Source organism: Halichoerus grypus, chromosome 5 (assembly GCF_964656455.1).
Source record: "Halichoerus grypus chromosome 5, mHalGry1.hap1.1, whole genome shotgun sequence".
In the NCBI taxonomy this organism is placed as follows: Eukaryota; Metazoa; Chordata; class Mammalia; order Carnivora; family Phocidae; genus Halichoerus; species Halichoerus grypus.
In genome coordinates this window covers 16,068,288-16,082,917 of record NC_135716.1, presented here as the reverse complement: position 1 = coordinate 16,082,917, position 14,630 = coordinate 16,068,288, and the positions used below count along the sequence as shown (strand labels likewise).

The 14,630-nt window shown below is 39.6% G+C and overlaps 2 protein-coding genes across 14 annotated transcripts in view; one reads left to right on the top strand and one right to left on the bottom strand.

Moving 5' to 3' along the window:
• TATDN1 (TatD DNase domain containing 1) overlaps positions 1 to 14,630 on the bottom strand; it is a 42,283-nt gene that overhangs the window by 21,642 nt on the left and 6,011 nt on the right. For 4 of the 10 annotated variants that reach the window (XM_036116680.2, XM_078072038.1, XM_036116679.2 and 1 more), the window contains exons 2-6: positions 10,494 to 10,559; positions 8,519 to 8,568; positions 5,537 to 5,600; positions 3,703 to 3,846; positions 3,564 to 3,606 (exon numbers count right to left, since the gene is read on the bottom strand). In XM_036116680.2, coding sequence (XP_035972573.1) covers positions 3,564 to 3,606; positions 3,703 to 3,846; positions 5,537 to 5,600; positions 8,519 to 8,568; positions 10,494 to 10,559 — 367 coding nt within the window. Of the gene's footprint in view, positions 1 to 1,414; positions 1,500 to 3,563; positions 3,607 to 3,702; positions 3,847 to 5,460; positions 5,601 to 8,518; positions 8,569 to 9,832; positions 9,970 to 10,493; positions 10,560 to 12,850; positions 12,870 to 14,630 lie in introns of those variants that run through there. The other 6 variants (XM_078072039.1, XM_036116682.2, XM_036116683.2 and 3 more) reach the window with 6 other exon arrangements.
• The window catches only part of RNF139 (ring finger protein 139), a 55,195-nt gene that overhangs the window by 34,633 nt on the left and 5,932 nt on the right, over positions 1 to 14,630 (top strand). The window contains exon 3 of one of the 4 annotated variants that reach the window (XM_078072033.1): positions 7,826 to 10,196. The exons of 1 other annotated variant lie outside the window; for it this stretch is intronic. In XM_078072033.1, the coding sequence (XP_077928159.1) occupies positions 7,826 to 7,841 (16 nt within the window). In that variant the 3' untranslated portion in view covers positions 7,842 to 10,196. 2 more of the 4 variants (XM_078072034.1, XM_078072037.1) reach the window with 2 other exon arrangements.

Sequence of the window (14,630 nt, the reverse complement as noted above, 5' to 3'; positions counted from 1 at the left end):
TTTCTTTCACACACAATTCTATGTGCAAAGCCACACAGATTTACAGAATCTAATGATCCCCTTGAGAATAAGCCTATCACAGCAGGCAAAAGTAAAAATTATGAAAGTAACAGATGTTCAAGCAACGTGCCTCCAGAATTCTGCATATGAGAAAAGAAAGGTCCGTGCACTCAAGCTAGCTAGGTATCTTAAGGAGGCCAATTACTCCTAATGACATAAATTGAGGATAACCAGTGCTTGACATTAAGTACTTGTTGTCTTTAAAGAAAAAAACCCACCATGGTAAATAGAAATCGCGTAAGTCAGAGGGCAGCAGAAACTGGCACCTATCAAGAGATTTCTCTTTTTATTTTTATTTTTTTCTTAATTCACATACGAAAAGCACTGTTGGAGTTAGATTTGTTCATTTTAGTGAAGCTGTAATTTGCTTCTGATTGTATTACTGCTTCTTCCATTTTAGGGTCAACAATAACTGAGGACAAGGGCTTGAAAAGGTCAGCTTCCGAGTAGCTGTTAGTAATTCAGACTGAGGCTACTCCCAAACGCCCAGAGCCTTACAGCACTGCACCTTAATCCACAGAGCAGGGCTGCGTCTGGACTGGCCCATGGCAAGGACAGTCTCACTTTCTCATCTCTGAGGTTCCCCAAATCCCCAGACGGTTATTTTGAAATCTTGTCTGATGTCGGATTTCTTTTTCCAAAACAGACCTGCCCAGTATCAACATTTTAAAGCCCCAAGGAAAATCCCACAGCAAATTCCTCCAACTCAAGCGAACTAAGCTCTGAACTTGCAACAAGGAAAGGGAATGTAGCACGGGGCAGAAACTGAAAATACAGTGTTTGCTTCAAGGAAAACCTTTCCTTAGCAACTCCGGCTTCTTCCTTGTCTTCATGCCCTTTAAAAAATCTTTTCAAAGACCCCAAGGAAAAAGAAGAGTCTGTATTTTCCTTAGGATGGAAGTATATATATATATTTTTAAAGATTTTATTATTTATTTGAGAGAGAGAGAATGAGAAAGAGAGCACATGAGAGGGGAGAGGGTCACAGGGAGAAGCAGACTCCCTGCCGAGCAGGGAGCCCGATGCGGGACTCGATCCAGGGACTCCAGGATCATGACCTGAGCCGAAGGCAGTCACTTAACCAACTAAGCCACCCAGGCGCCCAGGATGAAAGTATTTCTAAGACTACCCCCACAGCCACAATTTCTGGAGCATATACTTTGTGGTAAACATGTTGCAATGGGCTTTACATACCAAGTGTTAAAAAAGGTAGGCAGTATTAGCCCCATTTTAATGATGAGGAAATAGAGATTTACAGAGACATACAGCCACCAAATGGCAGTTACGATTTAAACCCAAAGCTGTTGATTCTAAAGAGAACTACTTTGCACAGTTACATACTGCCTTTACTTACCAGTAGGTCTCACACAGTATTTTTTAGCCACTGTGTCTACTGCACATTAGTTCTGTCTTGCCTACTCACATCACACCATTTTCTATTTTTCTCTTCTGATACATCTTTTTCCTGACTGCATTTTTACTTAAAAAAACAAAACAAAAGCAACAAACCATACGCTGGTTAAGTGTCTCAGATGGTATAAAAGAACAGCCCCCAAATTTAAATTCTTCTAAGAAAAGATCCAACAGTAAAAGCTGAATTACAGGCTTTTTAATCCATGCTGCTCTCCAGGAATCAAAAAGAGCCATTTCCCCTTATTTAGAACTCAGTGAACATTTACGGAGTACCCGCCGTGCACTGAGAGCACTGCGCATGGTGCCGTGGGCACGACAACATGAGTGAGGCTGGGTACGTGCCTCCGGAGAACTCCGACACTAGCCTGCTGTGGGACGGGAAGGGGTGACATAAACGTATTCCAGGACAATGTGCAAAATGCTGAAACAAGTACAGAGCACCTTGTGTGCAGGGAGGGAGCTGCACGCTGGGAGCATATGCTAGGGGAAAAGGAGGGAGCATCGGCAGAAGTGGGGGGGGATTTGTTTCCTTAACATCAATCCAAATGGGATTCCTACTGGTGTGTTTTTTTTACTAAATCATTTGATGTTTTATAATTTAAAAAAAATCTCAAATTGAACTGCCCATCTTTTCAAAATTTATACCATACTTTAGTTTGTCCTTAGCTTTATCTACTCTGGAAGAGACCTAGCTCACATCCCCTCACCTTATTAGCAAAGCCTTCCCTGACTCCCCCAAAAAGTCCTTCCCCCTGCTGTCATACATCTTTTTGTTAGCATTTTCCAAACCATTTTAATTATTTATGTCCTCTCTTGTCTATAAAGGCATCAGAACCAAGCCTATTCTTTGTATTACACTGAGGAGGCACTTGGTAATCATTCACTGAATGAATGGAGTTTAAACTCTCTAGTACAGATTAATACCTGGGCAATTGGCATCTGTGTTCAAGCATGAACTATACCCTGCTATACATACTGTTTTAAGTTCTGATCTTAAGGTGATGGTGGAAATATTCTCAGAGCAGTAAAACAGAACTATCAATGTTTTCATTAAATACAAAAGAAATCGAGTTTAAAGTATTCAGGTTGCATTTTAGAATCAGTTTGAATGCATCTGGATCGAAGTCTTATGAGGAGGGAATCCTGAGGGACTCTCCCACTGCCCTTGATTGTCACACCCTACACCGTCTGTTTGCGTCATGACATTCATCTTGGCCAAAAACAGACTCTAAAGTGGAGGAATTATGATCTCTGGGCTTAACCTAAGAAACAAACTATTTTTCTATTTAAATGTGAATATGTGAACTTTTAAGGTGAGTGACCTATAAATGATATTCAAGAGACGTTAAGGATTTAGTAATCCTGCTTGGTAATCATGTGAATGTCCCTGAAAACCACAGCATCATACATCACTAAACAGCTCTGAGAGGATTTATTCTACTGTTTTATCACCTGGATAATTAATACATTGTTTTTGAAACGCAACAAAATGCTCATGTCTTAAATTAAGTCTATGACCTAATTTTTCTTTTTGGCCTATCACACTACCCACCGATATGCTGACAGGAGCTCCAATTAAAAGGTATAGGCAGTGGGTTGCAGGAAGTCTACAAGGGTTGGGAACTTTGGAATTTTCTGAGACGCCACCACTCTCCACATGGGTCCTGTGAAAAGACCCTCACATTCTAAGTTGACTATATCCAGTGCCCAGCAAGAGGAGGTTTTTCCTACTTTGATGATTGATCCTATAATTTCTTACCCTTGGCTCTTAAATCATGCCCCCAACTGAATTTAAATCATTTCACTGGAATGGTTCATGCATGAATACATTCATGAGGCAAAGAACAACGAAAATCTCCATCACGTAAAACTCATCCCTTATTTCTACCATTAAAATTAAGTTAGATGGTTAATCAATTAGGAACTGTATGCTTCCATCCCTTCCATTTCACTTAACTTTTGATATACAAAGGGAAAAACAAAAAATCCTGATGCTTAATCCAACTACATTCTGAACAGATAAAAGCTATTAAAAAAAAAAAATCACTTAAGATTGTTTGATAATTACGAAAGTCAAAAAATTTCCTTACTTGAGCTGAGTATCTTTGGGACAGAACTGTAGTCGGTCGAAATCTTTAAAAGATAAAAAAAGAACCAGTAACAACTCATTACCCTGTACAGAACAAATCACTTTCAAAGTCACTCTAACAGGGCTAGGTTGGCACTTACCCAGTCCACACTCCCCTATTGCTACAACTTTCCCCTTATTGTTTTCAGCAAGATTTAACAACTCCGTTAAGTAAAGATCAGGATCATTCTTTTCAAATTCATCACATCTTGTAGGATGACATCCAACTGTACTGAAAAACATATCTAGCACAAAATAATGTCTTAGGATTATTTTCAAAATATTTTTCATATTACATTTAATATGCAAAATGATAGAATAAGCTCAACTGGTTAATTTTTAACAATAGCCATAAACTATTTGAACCACAAGAATTGATTAAGGTCAATCATATAATTTTTGGAATACCTTAACAAAGCAGGACATGAATATGAAAATTGCCATAACATATTTGTAAAAAGAATTAATTCAACTTTCCGAAGCTTGGTATTTACTGAGTCTTGTAGAATAGAAAATGAAACAATTTCTTGGAGAATGAAATGTCATAACCTAATTATATCTTTTATATTCACTATTCACATCACTGTCTTCTTCATGTATTTAATATAACAAAATGTATTTCTTCCCCTTAAAAAGGGTGACCTAAAGAGATGGAAGGGGGATTTGTTTTTTTTTTTTTTTAAGATTTTATTTACTTATTTGAGAAAAAGAAAGAGAGCACAAGGTGGGGGAGGGGCAGAGGGAGAGGGAGAAGCAGGCTCTCCACTGAGCAGGGAGCACTCCGGGCTCAATCCCAGGACCCCTAGGATCATGACCTGAGCCAAAGACAGAAGCTTAACTGACTGACCCAGACACCCTGGGATTGGTTTTTCTAATAAAAAATAAAGCTCACTTATTTGGAGACCACACCTTGATAGCTGTAATTGTATGGAACACAAATATGAAGTCAAAAAGGGCTTCTGAGTGGCCTGCACCTGAACCCACGGGAGAGGTGGGGAGCCTTCCTCAGCCTCTCCTGCAGGTGTTTACATATAAAGGAGGCAGAGGTTTTAAAGCAGTGAGGACACAGTACGGGAGGAGGAGTGAAGAGGGCTGACAAGGGGAGCTTCAAGAACTTTTAAAAGCATATCTCTTTGGGGATTAAAAAGTATAGAAAACCATATTCTTATACCCCCAAAGGCATCTCGGAAGGTGACTACTTTTAATCACTAAGAAAAAGTGTCAGTGGATCCTGAAGAGAAGTATGCATTTTAGAAAGATTTCCATAAAAAATAACTTTTAATAAGTAAATCCGTATTTTGAAAAATAACATGGAATGCCTTATTTTTCAATGTCTAGCACAAGCAGCATGCATGCCAAAACACAAAACCAAAATAAGTTAGGTAAAGCGAATGCCAGATAAAGGAGAGGTTTTCTGTAACTAGGATTTCCTTAGGAACCAGTTACAAAACTTCATGGATTTTAAATAAAATGCAAAATGTATGAACATAAAGTGAGCCGAGAGATTATTTATTATTACTTGCATTCCTGGGGCCTTACAACAACGGTCTACGTGATAAATATTTAATAAATGACCCTTAACAGTTTAAGTTTTAAAAATGCAAATAAAAAGCAACTCACATCTTAAGCACATTACAACATACAAAAATCTTACATCAGAAATATGTGAGGCTAAACTGTATACCCAGTGAACTTAATTCTCATTAACTGAAATCTTAATTGTGAAGTACAGTGAGAGAGAGGGTTTAATCACATCTGATACACCAGTGGGCACTTAGAATTCTTGCATTTTAATCATGTCCCACTGCAATCAGTCTGTTTTCCTGTTATTTCTACAGTCACAATCCATTGTACTGTACCTGAGGCAGCTTTTAGAAAGATTTCTTCAAAATAACTCATATTGGGGGGGAGGGGGTAAAAGTAATATGAGGATACCATTTGTTTGTGCCAAATGCAGTGCCTCTTTACTGTCCTGCAGATTTCCACCTGTAATCATAAACTGAAATAGAAAGAAATAAAATAAGCCTACTTGAACAGAGCATCAACAACAGTTTCCCAAACATGCCTTCCTGCTGCTTTTTTCCAGAATGCTTTTCTCTCTTTGACTGTCACACACTTACCCTTCCTTTAAAATTTGGCTGAAAGGTCATCGCCTATTTAGAGTGGTCCCTGACCACCCCTCTCCATACAAGCATACATACAACACAGAATTTGTCACGCCTTCCCATTAAAATGTATTCACATGTCTGTTTTTCCTGTTAGATCAAGAGCTCCTTAAGCACAGAGATCACATCATGAAAGACCAAATAACTAAAGACTTCTAAATTTAGAGTCCTTTTAATCTGAGGCGCCTGGGTGGTTCTGTCGGTGAAGCGGCTGCCTTCGGCTCAGGTCATGATCCCGGGATCCTGGGATCGAGCCCCGCATCAGGCTCCCTGCTCCGCAGGAAGCCTGCTTCTCCTCTCCAACTCTCCCTGCCTGTGTTCCCTCTCTCGATGTGTCTCTCTCCGTCAAATAAATAAATAAAAAATCTTAAAAAAAAAAAAAATTCTTTTAATCTAAATTGGAGATTCAGTAGTGTTTATTAATTCAACAGTTCTCCAAGTGTGGTCCCAGAACCCCTGGGGGAATGTGAGGTCAAAACTATTTTCATAATAATTCTAAGATGCTCTTTGCCTTTTTCACTCTCACCCGGCCCCAAGTGTGCAATGAGATATCCCAGAGACTACATGATGTGTAATATCACAACAGACTGACTGCAAAAACAGATATCCAAGTTCAGCAGTCTTCTATTAAGAGCCAGACATTCAAGAGATGTTTAAAAAAAATAAAACAATTCCACTCACATCACATTTTTTTGGTTTGGAAAATATTTTTCATAAAAATATGCTACCTATGTTATATAATGGTTTACTGTTAATAGATATTTTACATTCTTCTTAGTTCTAATTTCCAATATTAGCAAATAAAACCCACATAAAGAAAAGCTCTTTGGGGTCTTCAGGAATATTGAAGAACGTGAATGGGTTTTGAGACCAATAGTTTGACCATCACTGGATTAAGGCATATTGAATTCTTCATAAGGAAATGCATGGCTCCTGGCAGAAAGCACATTTCTAAAGAGGCGCCCTCAGGGTCCACCGGCGGTCAGAACGACTGTATTAAAGGGAAAATGTCACAAAGAGCGGTGTGTGGGTGCCGGCTACTGAGGCAGTGCTGAAGTGTGTGCCCTTCTAAAGAAGGGACTTACTAAGCACACTGATGTAGATTTTTTTAAGCATCTCACTCCAAGCGCCTCACTGAGCTAAAATCAAGAATTCCTTCTAGGCACGCGCCTAAAGAGAAAACATACAAAACACAGGAGGAAGTGCAAATGATGAACAGATGTTTTCATATAGCAACCTAAACTTCTAATATAATAGGCACTGAGAACCTAATTCAGGGAACGCACAGCCATTATTAAATCCTCAACTGCTTGTAAAACACAGGGTATAATATCTTAACAAAAATATTGGGAGAACTTGACTGTTCACTAACACTACCTAATTCTTTAATACAAGACCAGGTGCCCAGATCTAGTATTTCTATTCTGTAAAATAGTTTCTATTCAAGTCTCTCCTTTATTTTATCTATAACTTTTTCCCAAATAGATGAAAAAGCAAGGACAAGACCAGAGAACGTAATTTCCTCTCGCAGGTCATAATGATACCAGGATCATGGTGGCTTCCACCAGAAACCTGATAGAATAAAGGGTGTTTACGCAGGTACAATACCAAGTGCTTTGCACTCCAGCTTTATTTAACTCTCACAACAACTCCCTTAATTAGGCATTATTATCATTCTCGAATTACAGATGCGAAAACTGAAGTCTAGAGAGAGAAGCACCCATGTTACGAAGCTTTGAAGAATGAAGCTGGGGCTGGAACCCAGCGGTGTGAGGTCATAACTGTGCTTTTCATCACTACAACTTAACTGCAAGACACTAAGTTAGATTCCAACTAGGAACCACGACTGAGTAAATTCCATTTGTCATTCTTACATCGGTGTGTGTACGTTTCCAAATGTTAGATTAAACTACTCACGGCTGACACATGAAAATTTAGGAGCTTGGTATTTCAGAGTCTGCAGAAAAGCATTTTATAAAGTGATTTACCAAGCAGAGAATGACTGCACAATGAGAAGTGAATGCTGTAACTTTTATCCTTTCTTATTACTTGTGAGCAGTGACTCTACAGTGTAGAGCTGGGACTGCGGATCTCAGGAGCCAGCAGGGTCCTCTCTTACAACGGAGGTAATTCAACCAGAAGCCGCACCTACCAAGTCTCTGGACACCACACTGGGGAACTTAGAACTCTTAAAAATAAATTTTGTAACATAACTTAGCATTTGTTAGAATTCAGTGGTCTTTTGTTAGAATTCAGTGGTCATCAGAAAGACTTGTATCTGTGTATGGATATACCTTTTCAAATAACTGAGAAGACACTTTAATTTTTATAGTACTAATTTGATTATCAGGAAAATTCTGCTTTTTAGAGAGTTCTAAGCAAATGAATAGTAGCTCTGTGTCAAATTCTTTGAATAGATACTTCTTTTTAATTAGTATTTTTAAAAAATATCAAGGTAACCCACATATGCACACATAAAGTTAAGTTCCCCAGAAGCCTGGTAATTCACATAGGTTGTAAACATTTTTTTTCAAAGAGACTTTGCCATTTACCACATTTCTGCTCACATAAAGAACTCTCCAAGCATGAGGTCTGTTTCACTTAAGTTTGGTATTTTACTTCATTTACTTGCTAATATTACTTGTTGACAATACATATCCCAAAATGCCAAGTGTGGCATTAGCTCTTTCTCTTCTATTCTACAGTATCTTAACCAAAATTTAATTTTTTAAAAAACTTAACAAAAATTTACCTTTTTAACACCAATCCGGACAGCTCTCTCTATTACATCTTGTAAGTCATCTGTAAAAAGCAAACCCCACATTAAGAAAACTTGTTATAAAAAATTTCACTTATCCCTTCTTGAAAGAAAAATACATAAAAACAATTATATTTACCAAATCAATAGTCTGATGAGTACTTATAATAATCAGCAATAACCCAAGGGAAAAAAAAAACAAATCCATATGAGGCAAACTAGATGACTAGTTATCCATTTAATTATATTTTATTCTGTTGACCAAAAGGGAGAAAAGTGACAAAAATCAGGGGGTTCCAACGAAAGGTGAATTTGCTCACTACCATTTAAATTACTTGCCTTAAGTTTGAAACTTGTTGGTACTGTATTTTTTTAAATAAAAATGAAACAATCATTAAAATTGTTATTTTTACTAGGGCTTTTCAAAATATATCTGTAATGCCTCCCAAAACATGATAAAACATCTCTTTGTAAATTGCAGTTAATGCTGTATTTCTATAATTCCCATTCCCACTGAGGAAGGATAATTTTTATTTTCTCTGACAGTTTTTTGCTCTTCCCCCAAAGTTTCTTGTTAAGTAACAAGCTTTTCTGGGGAGATCAATAGAAAGCTAAGCTTTAAGAGGCCTGAGGTAAATGGGACAGCAAAATCAAACAATTGTATCATAAAAACCCACTTATTAATTTCATATTTAATTATCACAGGAAATTTAGTTAGAATTCAATTATTTCTAGAGTAGCAATAAAATTTTAGACAAAAACTATCAATTTAGTGAACTTCTAACAACTAGTTTCACTAAATATTATAAACCAGAGTGCTACTGATATTGATATAATAAAGGTTATTTCACAAACACACACATACGTAAGAGTCACAAAGCATGAAATCTAGGAAGTGCTACAACGGCAAGACAATCAGAATATAATTTATTCAATCATCTGCAGTACCTAACATCTTATAAAACAAAAACTTTATCGAAACTTCTAAATGCAGTAGAAAAGGTAAGTTTTGAGGTAAGGCTTATGAAAGCTAACATTTAACTTTCTTCTTTCAAGTGGCATCTCACATTCCCAGTATTTAGAGAAGCTTTCACTTAGTATCACCTAGAAGCACAAGTGAAATTGGCTCTGACTTAATTGTTGAAAGAAATGTGTAATTCCTCTTCACCCAGACCACAAACCCAAATTTTCCTGTTTGCATTTACATAACAAGTACAGTAATTTTCTAAGGCAATATTCATAAACCAGTTTATTGGAGAAATTCTCCTTTCAAAAACGTGTTGTCACCATCATTTCCTGCTTCCTCACCTCAGATGACAAAATACACGAATGATCTTGATATGATAAATAGAAGCCATTTTGCTTTTGGCTAAGCTTTCCATCAATCTTTGAGAAACTACTGTGTATTCCCACCTACACCGCAGGGATCTGGGCTCTAGCAGGACTTGGAAGAAAGGGGGGAAGGCAAGACAGGGAAGCCGGAGAGCAGCGCACCCACTCCTTAACCACATTACCACTTTGTCACCCAGCTGAAAACACTTCCAAAAGACTAGGTATTACAGTGATGTTCAACTGAATGTGATTTTGATGTTCAACTGCATGTGATTTTTAAATTATGTGCCCTCATGTTCAATTGCTTAAAAGACTAATAAAACATCAACCATTGTTTGGCTTTTATGCGTACGGCTTTTATGCATTTCTATATTCGAAATTATAAACTTCCTCAGAGAAGGAGGCCTTGGTAACACTGTTATTACAGGTGCTTTATAAATGCTCATGGTTGTGATTTACCCACGTAGCTTATGTATATTTCACTTGGTTTACAGTTTTAAACTATATGCATCCAAGATGCATAATAAATCCTTTTAATATTTCAATTGTAAAGTGGATTATGCTTCTCATGATCTCCTTGAGGCAGAAAACTTGTCTTCATAGAGAAACTATTTATCTTAATAAAAGAAACATTTACCTTGATGCTTCTGAACTCCCCTATAAATTCCTCTGAACATAGGATCTGTCAAGTTGATACCAATATCTGTGGAAAGCAAAAATAAATAATTATTAAGAGCTTCTATTTTAAACTTCTATGTTAAATAAAAGTTCCTGTTACGAGATTTTTCATTCACTCAAACAAAATCTAAGTGCCCACCACTTGTCAGTTACTGTGCTAGACACCTGGGACACAAAGAGGAGTAAGAATTCTAGCTCACAAGAAACTCACTGCAGAATTGGGAAGGCAGATCCATCAACAGTTAAGAAATAATTCTAAGTAGACACTGGCACTGTGGGACACAGATGAGGAACACCCAACCTAGTCTGGTAGATGGCCCAGAAGTTTCCAGAAAGAATGGATCCCTGAACTGAATCTTAAAGGGTAAGTTAGAGTTACCCAGAGGACGAGGGGGAAACTGCAGACAGAGGAAGCGGGAGCAGTGCGTCTGGGGTGTGGAAGAGCAGTGACTGTGGCGAGCTACAGGCTGTTTGGCTGGAGAGAAATGTAGGGAAGTGAGTGGCCAGAAAAGTCCAGACTCAGCTATGTTACAGACATTGGTCTGTCTTTAAAACACCAGATGCAATCAGAAGCACAGATGGCTTTTAAGCAGAGGCGTTAAGGTTTGTCTTCTGGACATCTCATTCTGGCGTCTTTGCAGAAGGTAGATTTGAAGGGGGCAAACGGAGTCCGCAGATCTCATTTGGAAACAGACAAGAGCTCATATTTACAATGAGGAGAACCTGAACTGGGGTAAATGTAAGGAGAGATGCAGAGAGCAGAATAAATTATTTCTTTATTCACCAAATACTATGAAGACCAAGCCTGTGTCCTTACTATGTAAGGAGTTAGGGGATACAGAAGGGAGTAAGACCCAACACTTGGTCCCTGCCCTCCAGGAATTCATGGTCTCTATGGGAACTACAAATACACTTGGTGATATAATATGTTAGACTAAGCAACACAAGGCAAGAATGTTTTTCTTTATTGCTATATTCCTAAAACCTAACATAATGGTTGCCCCATAGTAGGAGCTCTATACATGCTAAGTCTATAATTACTATGTGCTTGGGAGCACAAAGGGGGCATTAACAGTTTTGGCAAACATGACGAGAAAAGCCTCCCAGCAGAGCTGGATCTTGAACAAAGCTAAAGCTTACAAGATGACAAATGGAAAGGGCATTCTACAACATGGACACGTGCAGGCACCAACTCTATCTGGAAGACGAGAAGAAAGAAATTCATTGTGCCTACACAGCAGTGGTCCTCAGTGGAGCACAATTCTGCAGCCCCTCTCTCCTTCTAACCTCCCCCCTTGGACAGCATTTAGCAATGTCCATGTTCATTTCTAGTTGGCGCAACTGAGGGGAGTTACTGGCATCCAGGCTTGAGGCCATGGATGCTGCTAAATATCTTATAATGAACAGGATAACTTCCCGCAAGAAGGGATTATCTGACCGCCAACATCAAGGGCCATTCTTGATCAATCCTGCTGCAGAGTACAAGGGGAATAACAGGATGTGAAGTCAGACTGTACTGGCCATGGGCAATAATAATACCTTCCTTATGGGGCACCTGGGAGGCTCAGCCAGTTGGGCGTCTGCCATCGGCTCCAGGCGAGATCCCGGGGTCCTGGGATCAAGCCTCGCATTGGGCTCCCTGCTCAGCGGGGAGTCTGCTTCTCCCGCTCCCTCCGCCTCTCCCCCCACTTGTGCTCTTGCTCGCTCTCAAATAAAATCTTTTTAAAAAATAATACCTTCCTTATTTAAAATACACACGCTTTAGCATTTAGCACCAGGAGAATCTCCAAGTTCATGATGGTTGGGGGCACTTGCCTTCCTACAGACCCTTACATTATTTCTGCTTACTTTCAGCTTCCTCTTGGTAATGTTCTCACCCTGATTTCTGGCCCTCAGTAAGCTGTGCTGCTTCCACATGAAGACAGACTTGAGGTGATGGATGGGAGTTTGGACAATCTAAGGGATGGTGGAGAGAGTAGTCCAGACATTTGGAAAAACAAAAGAAGGGCACAATGCAGAAAACTTGAAAGATATTTCAGCAACAGTACATATGTCAATAGAGGGCAGGAGATGAATTCACACCGGTACCCTTTAAAGGATTATTAACACACAAACACTGACCACAGTAAATACAATATAGGGGTTCAATGGAACCCAGATCACAAGAATTCAGCATCTATTTTTTTTTTTTTTTTTAATTAAGGAAAGGAAACTAGATAGGGCAGGGGACAGACTGAGAAAGGGAGCCCAGGGAAGACAGGAGAGGCTTTTCTGCCTCGAAGAATCCTTCACAGAGCTCCATCTACAATCACCCACCATGGACGATGGTTAGGAGCACAGACTTGGTCTGTATTTCTTCTACTCATTTCCCCCTTTGTGCAGCAAAGAGATGAGTATTTTTCCAAAGCAATCTTTTTACTAGAAAACAAAGTGAAAAACAAAGGAAACAAAAGCAAGCAAATTTACCAAGTAAACTTTATGATACTTATTTTAAAAGCAACGGAGGGGTGCCTGGGTGGCTCAGTCAGTTAAGCATCCAACTTTTTAAAGATTTTATTTATATATTTGAGAGAGAGAGCAAGTGAGCGTGCATGAGCAGGAAGAGGGGCAGAGGGAGAGGGAGAAGCAGACTGCCGCTGAGCAGGGAGCCCGACTTGGGCCTCAATCTTAGGACCCCGAGATCCTGACCTGAGCTGAAGGCAGACGCTTAACCGACTGAGCCCCCCAGGTACCCCAGGTGTCCAACTCTTGATTTTGGCTCAGGTCGTGGTCTCGGGGCCCGAGATCAGCCCCTCATCAGGCTCCACACTCATTACGGAGTCCGCTTGTCCCTGTCCCTCTCCCTCCCCCCTGCCCAGCCCCGGCTTGCACTCACTCTCTCTCTAAAACAAATAAAATAAAATCTTTAAAAAATAATTTTAAAAAGGCAAATTGAAGATTAACTTGGGGGCTCAGTTTCTGAAGCCTTCCCATGTCCTTGTCTCAACTTGCCTCACTGGACTGGATGCTAAATCGTTCTTCAGCACTTTATGCTGAGGCAGATATGGTTGAAGCCAATTCAAGGTGATACACTACCTCTTAGAACCCACGTCTAGTTGTGGGTCAGTCCTTCAGGCCCTAAGTCACAGTGTAGTTCAAAAATCTGTATTCAGCTTTGGACCCAGGTGAGCCTTGGGCTTTAGGATATCCTACCCTGGCTCAGCCACCAATTTCTTCCCTCTGCTGCAAGAAATCTCTCCTGACTTACAGCCCTTGGCCCTTTTCTTTCTGACATATGGTTTGCTTGAAGTGTATTCCTTAGCCAGTTATTAGAGCTGTTTTCTACCTTGAATAGAATGCTTTCCCTTAGTCAGGTTTGGTGAAGGGGGTCAGAACATACCACCCCAAAATATGCCACTTTGGCATCCCAGTTATTTTGAGCTGAATGCACTGGAGAAAGAGCAGATGTAGGCAAGGCTCTCTGGTCTCCCCGCTTTGTAATGAAAAGGAGGTCATAAAATTTCCCATGAGAGAGACCCCCTCCCTATATCAAGAACAGAAGAATATTGTTATCACTGTAATACTGTTATCACCAGTCTGGGAGTCAAAGTCAAAATGAATCTGTACAAACAGACCCAAATAACCCTCATCATCTCCCATTAGTTTCCCCATACATATCCTCGTCATGGTCCCACAACTCAGACAGTTTAAGCCCTTTTATCACATTGCCACTTAAGCTTTTTGGCCTAATGGCTTCTTTGGGGCTTCATTTTCCTTCTGAAGACTCCCAGATACACAAAAAAATGTCTATGCTTTTCTCCTGTTAATGTCTTATGTCAGTTTAATTCTTCAACCAGCCACAGAACCTAACAGGGTAGGAGGAAGCTTTTCCTCCACTACAGGGCAAATACATTCTTTTCCTGGACGCGGAGTCACTTAGGTTCTCCAAGAACTTCTCCTCCCTTACACTGGCTGACCTCTGGGCCTCCCACTCCCCATCTACCTACCCACCGGCAAACCCCTGCAGGATGGTTAAGATAATCAAGAGGTCAGTATGGAGGGGGTCAAAGAAAAGTTCAACTCGATCACCAAAAAGTGTAAATTTGCGAGCAAGTAC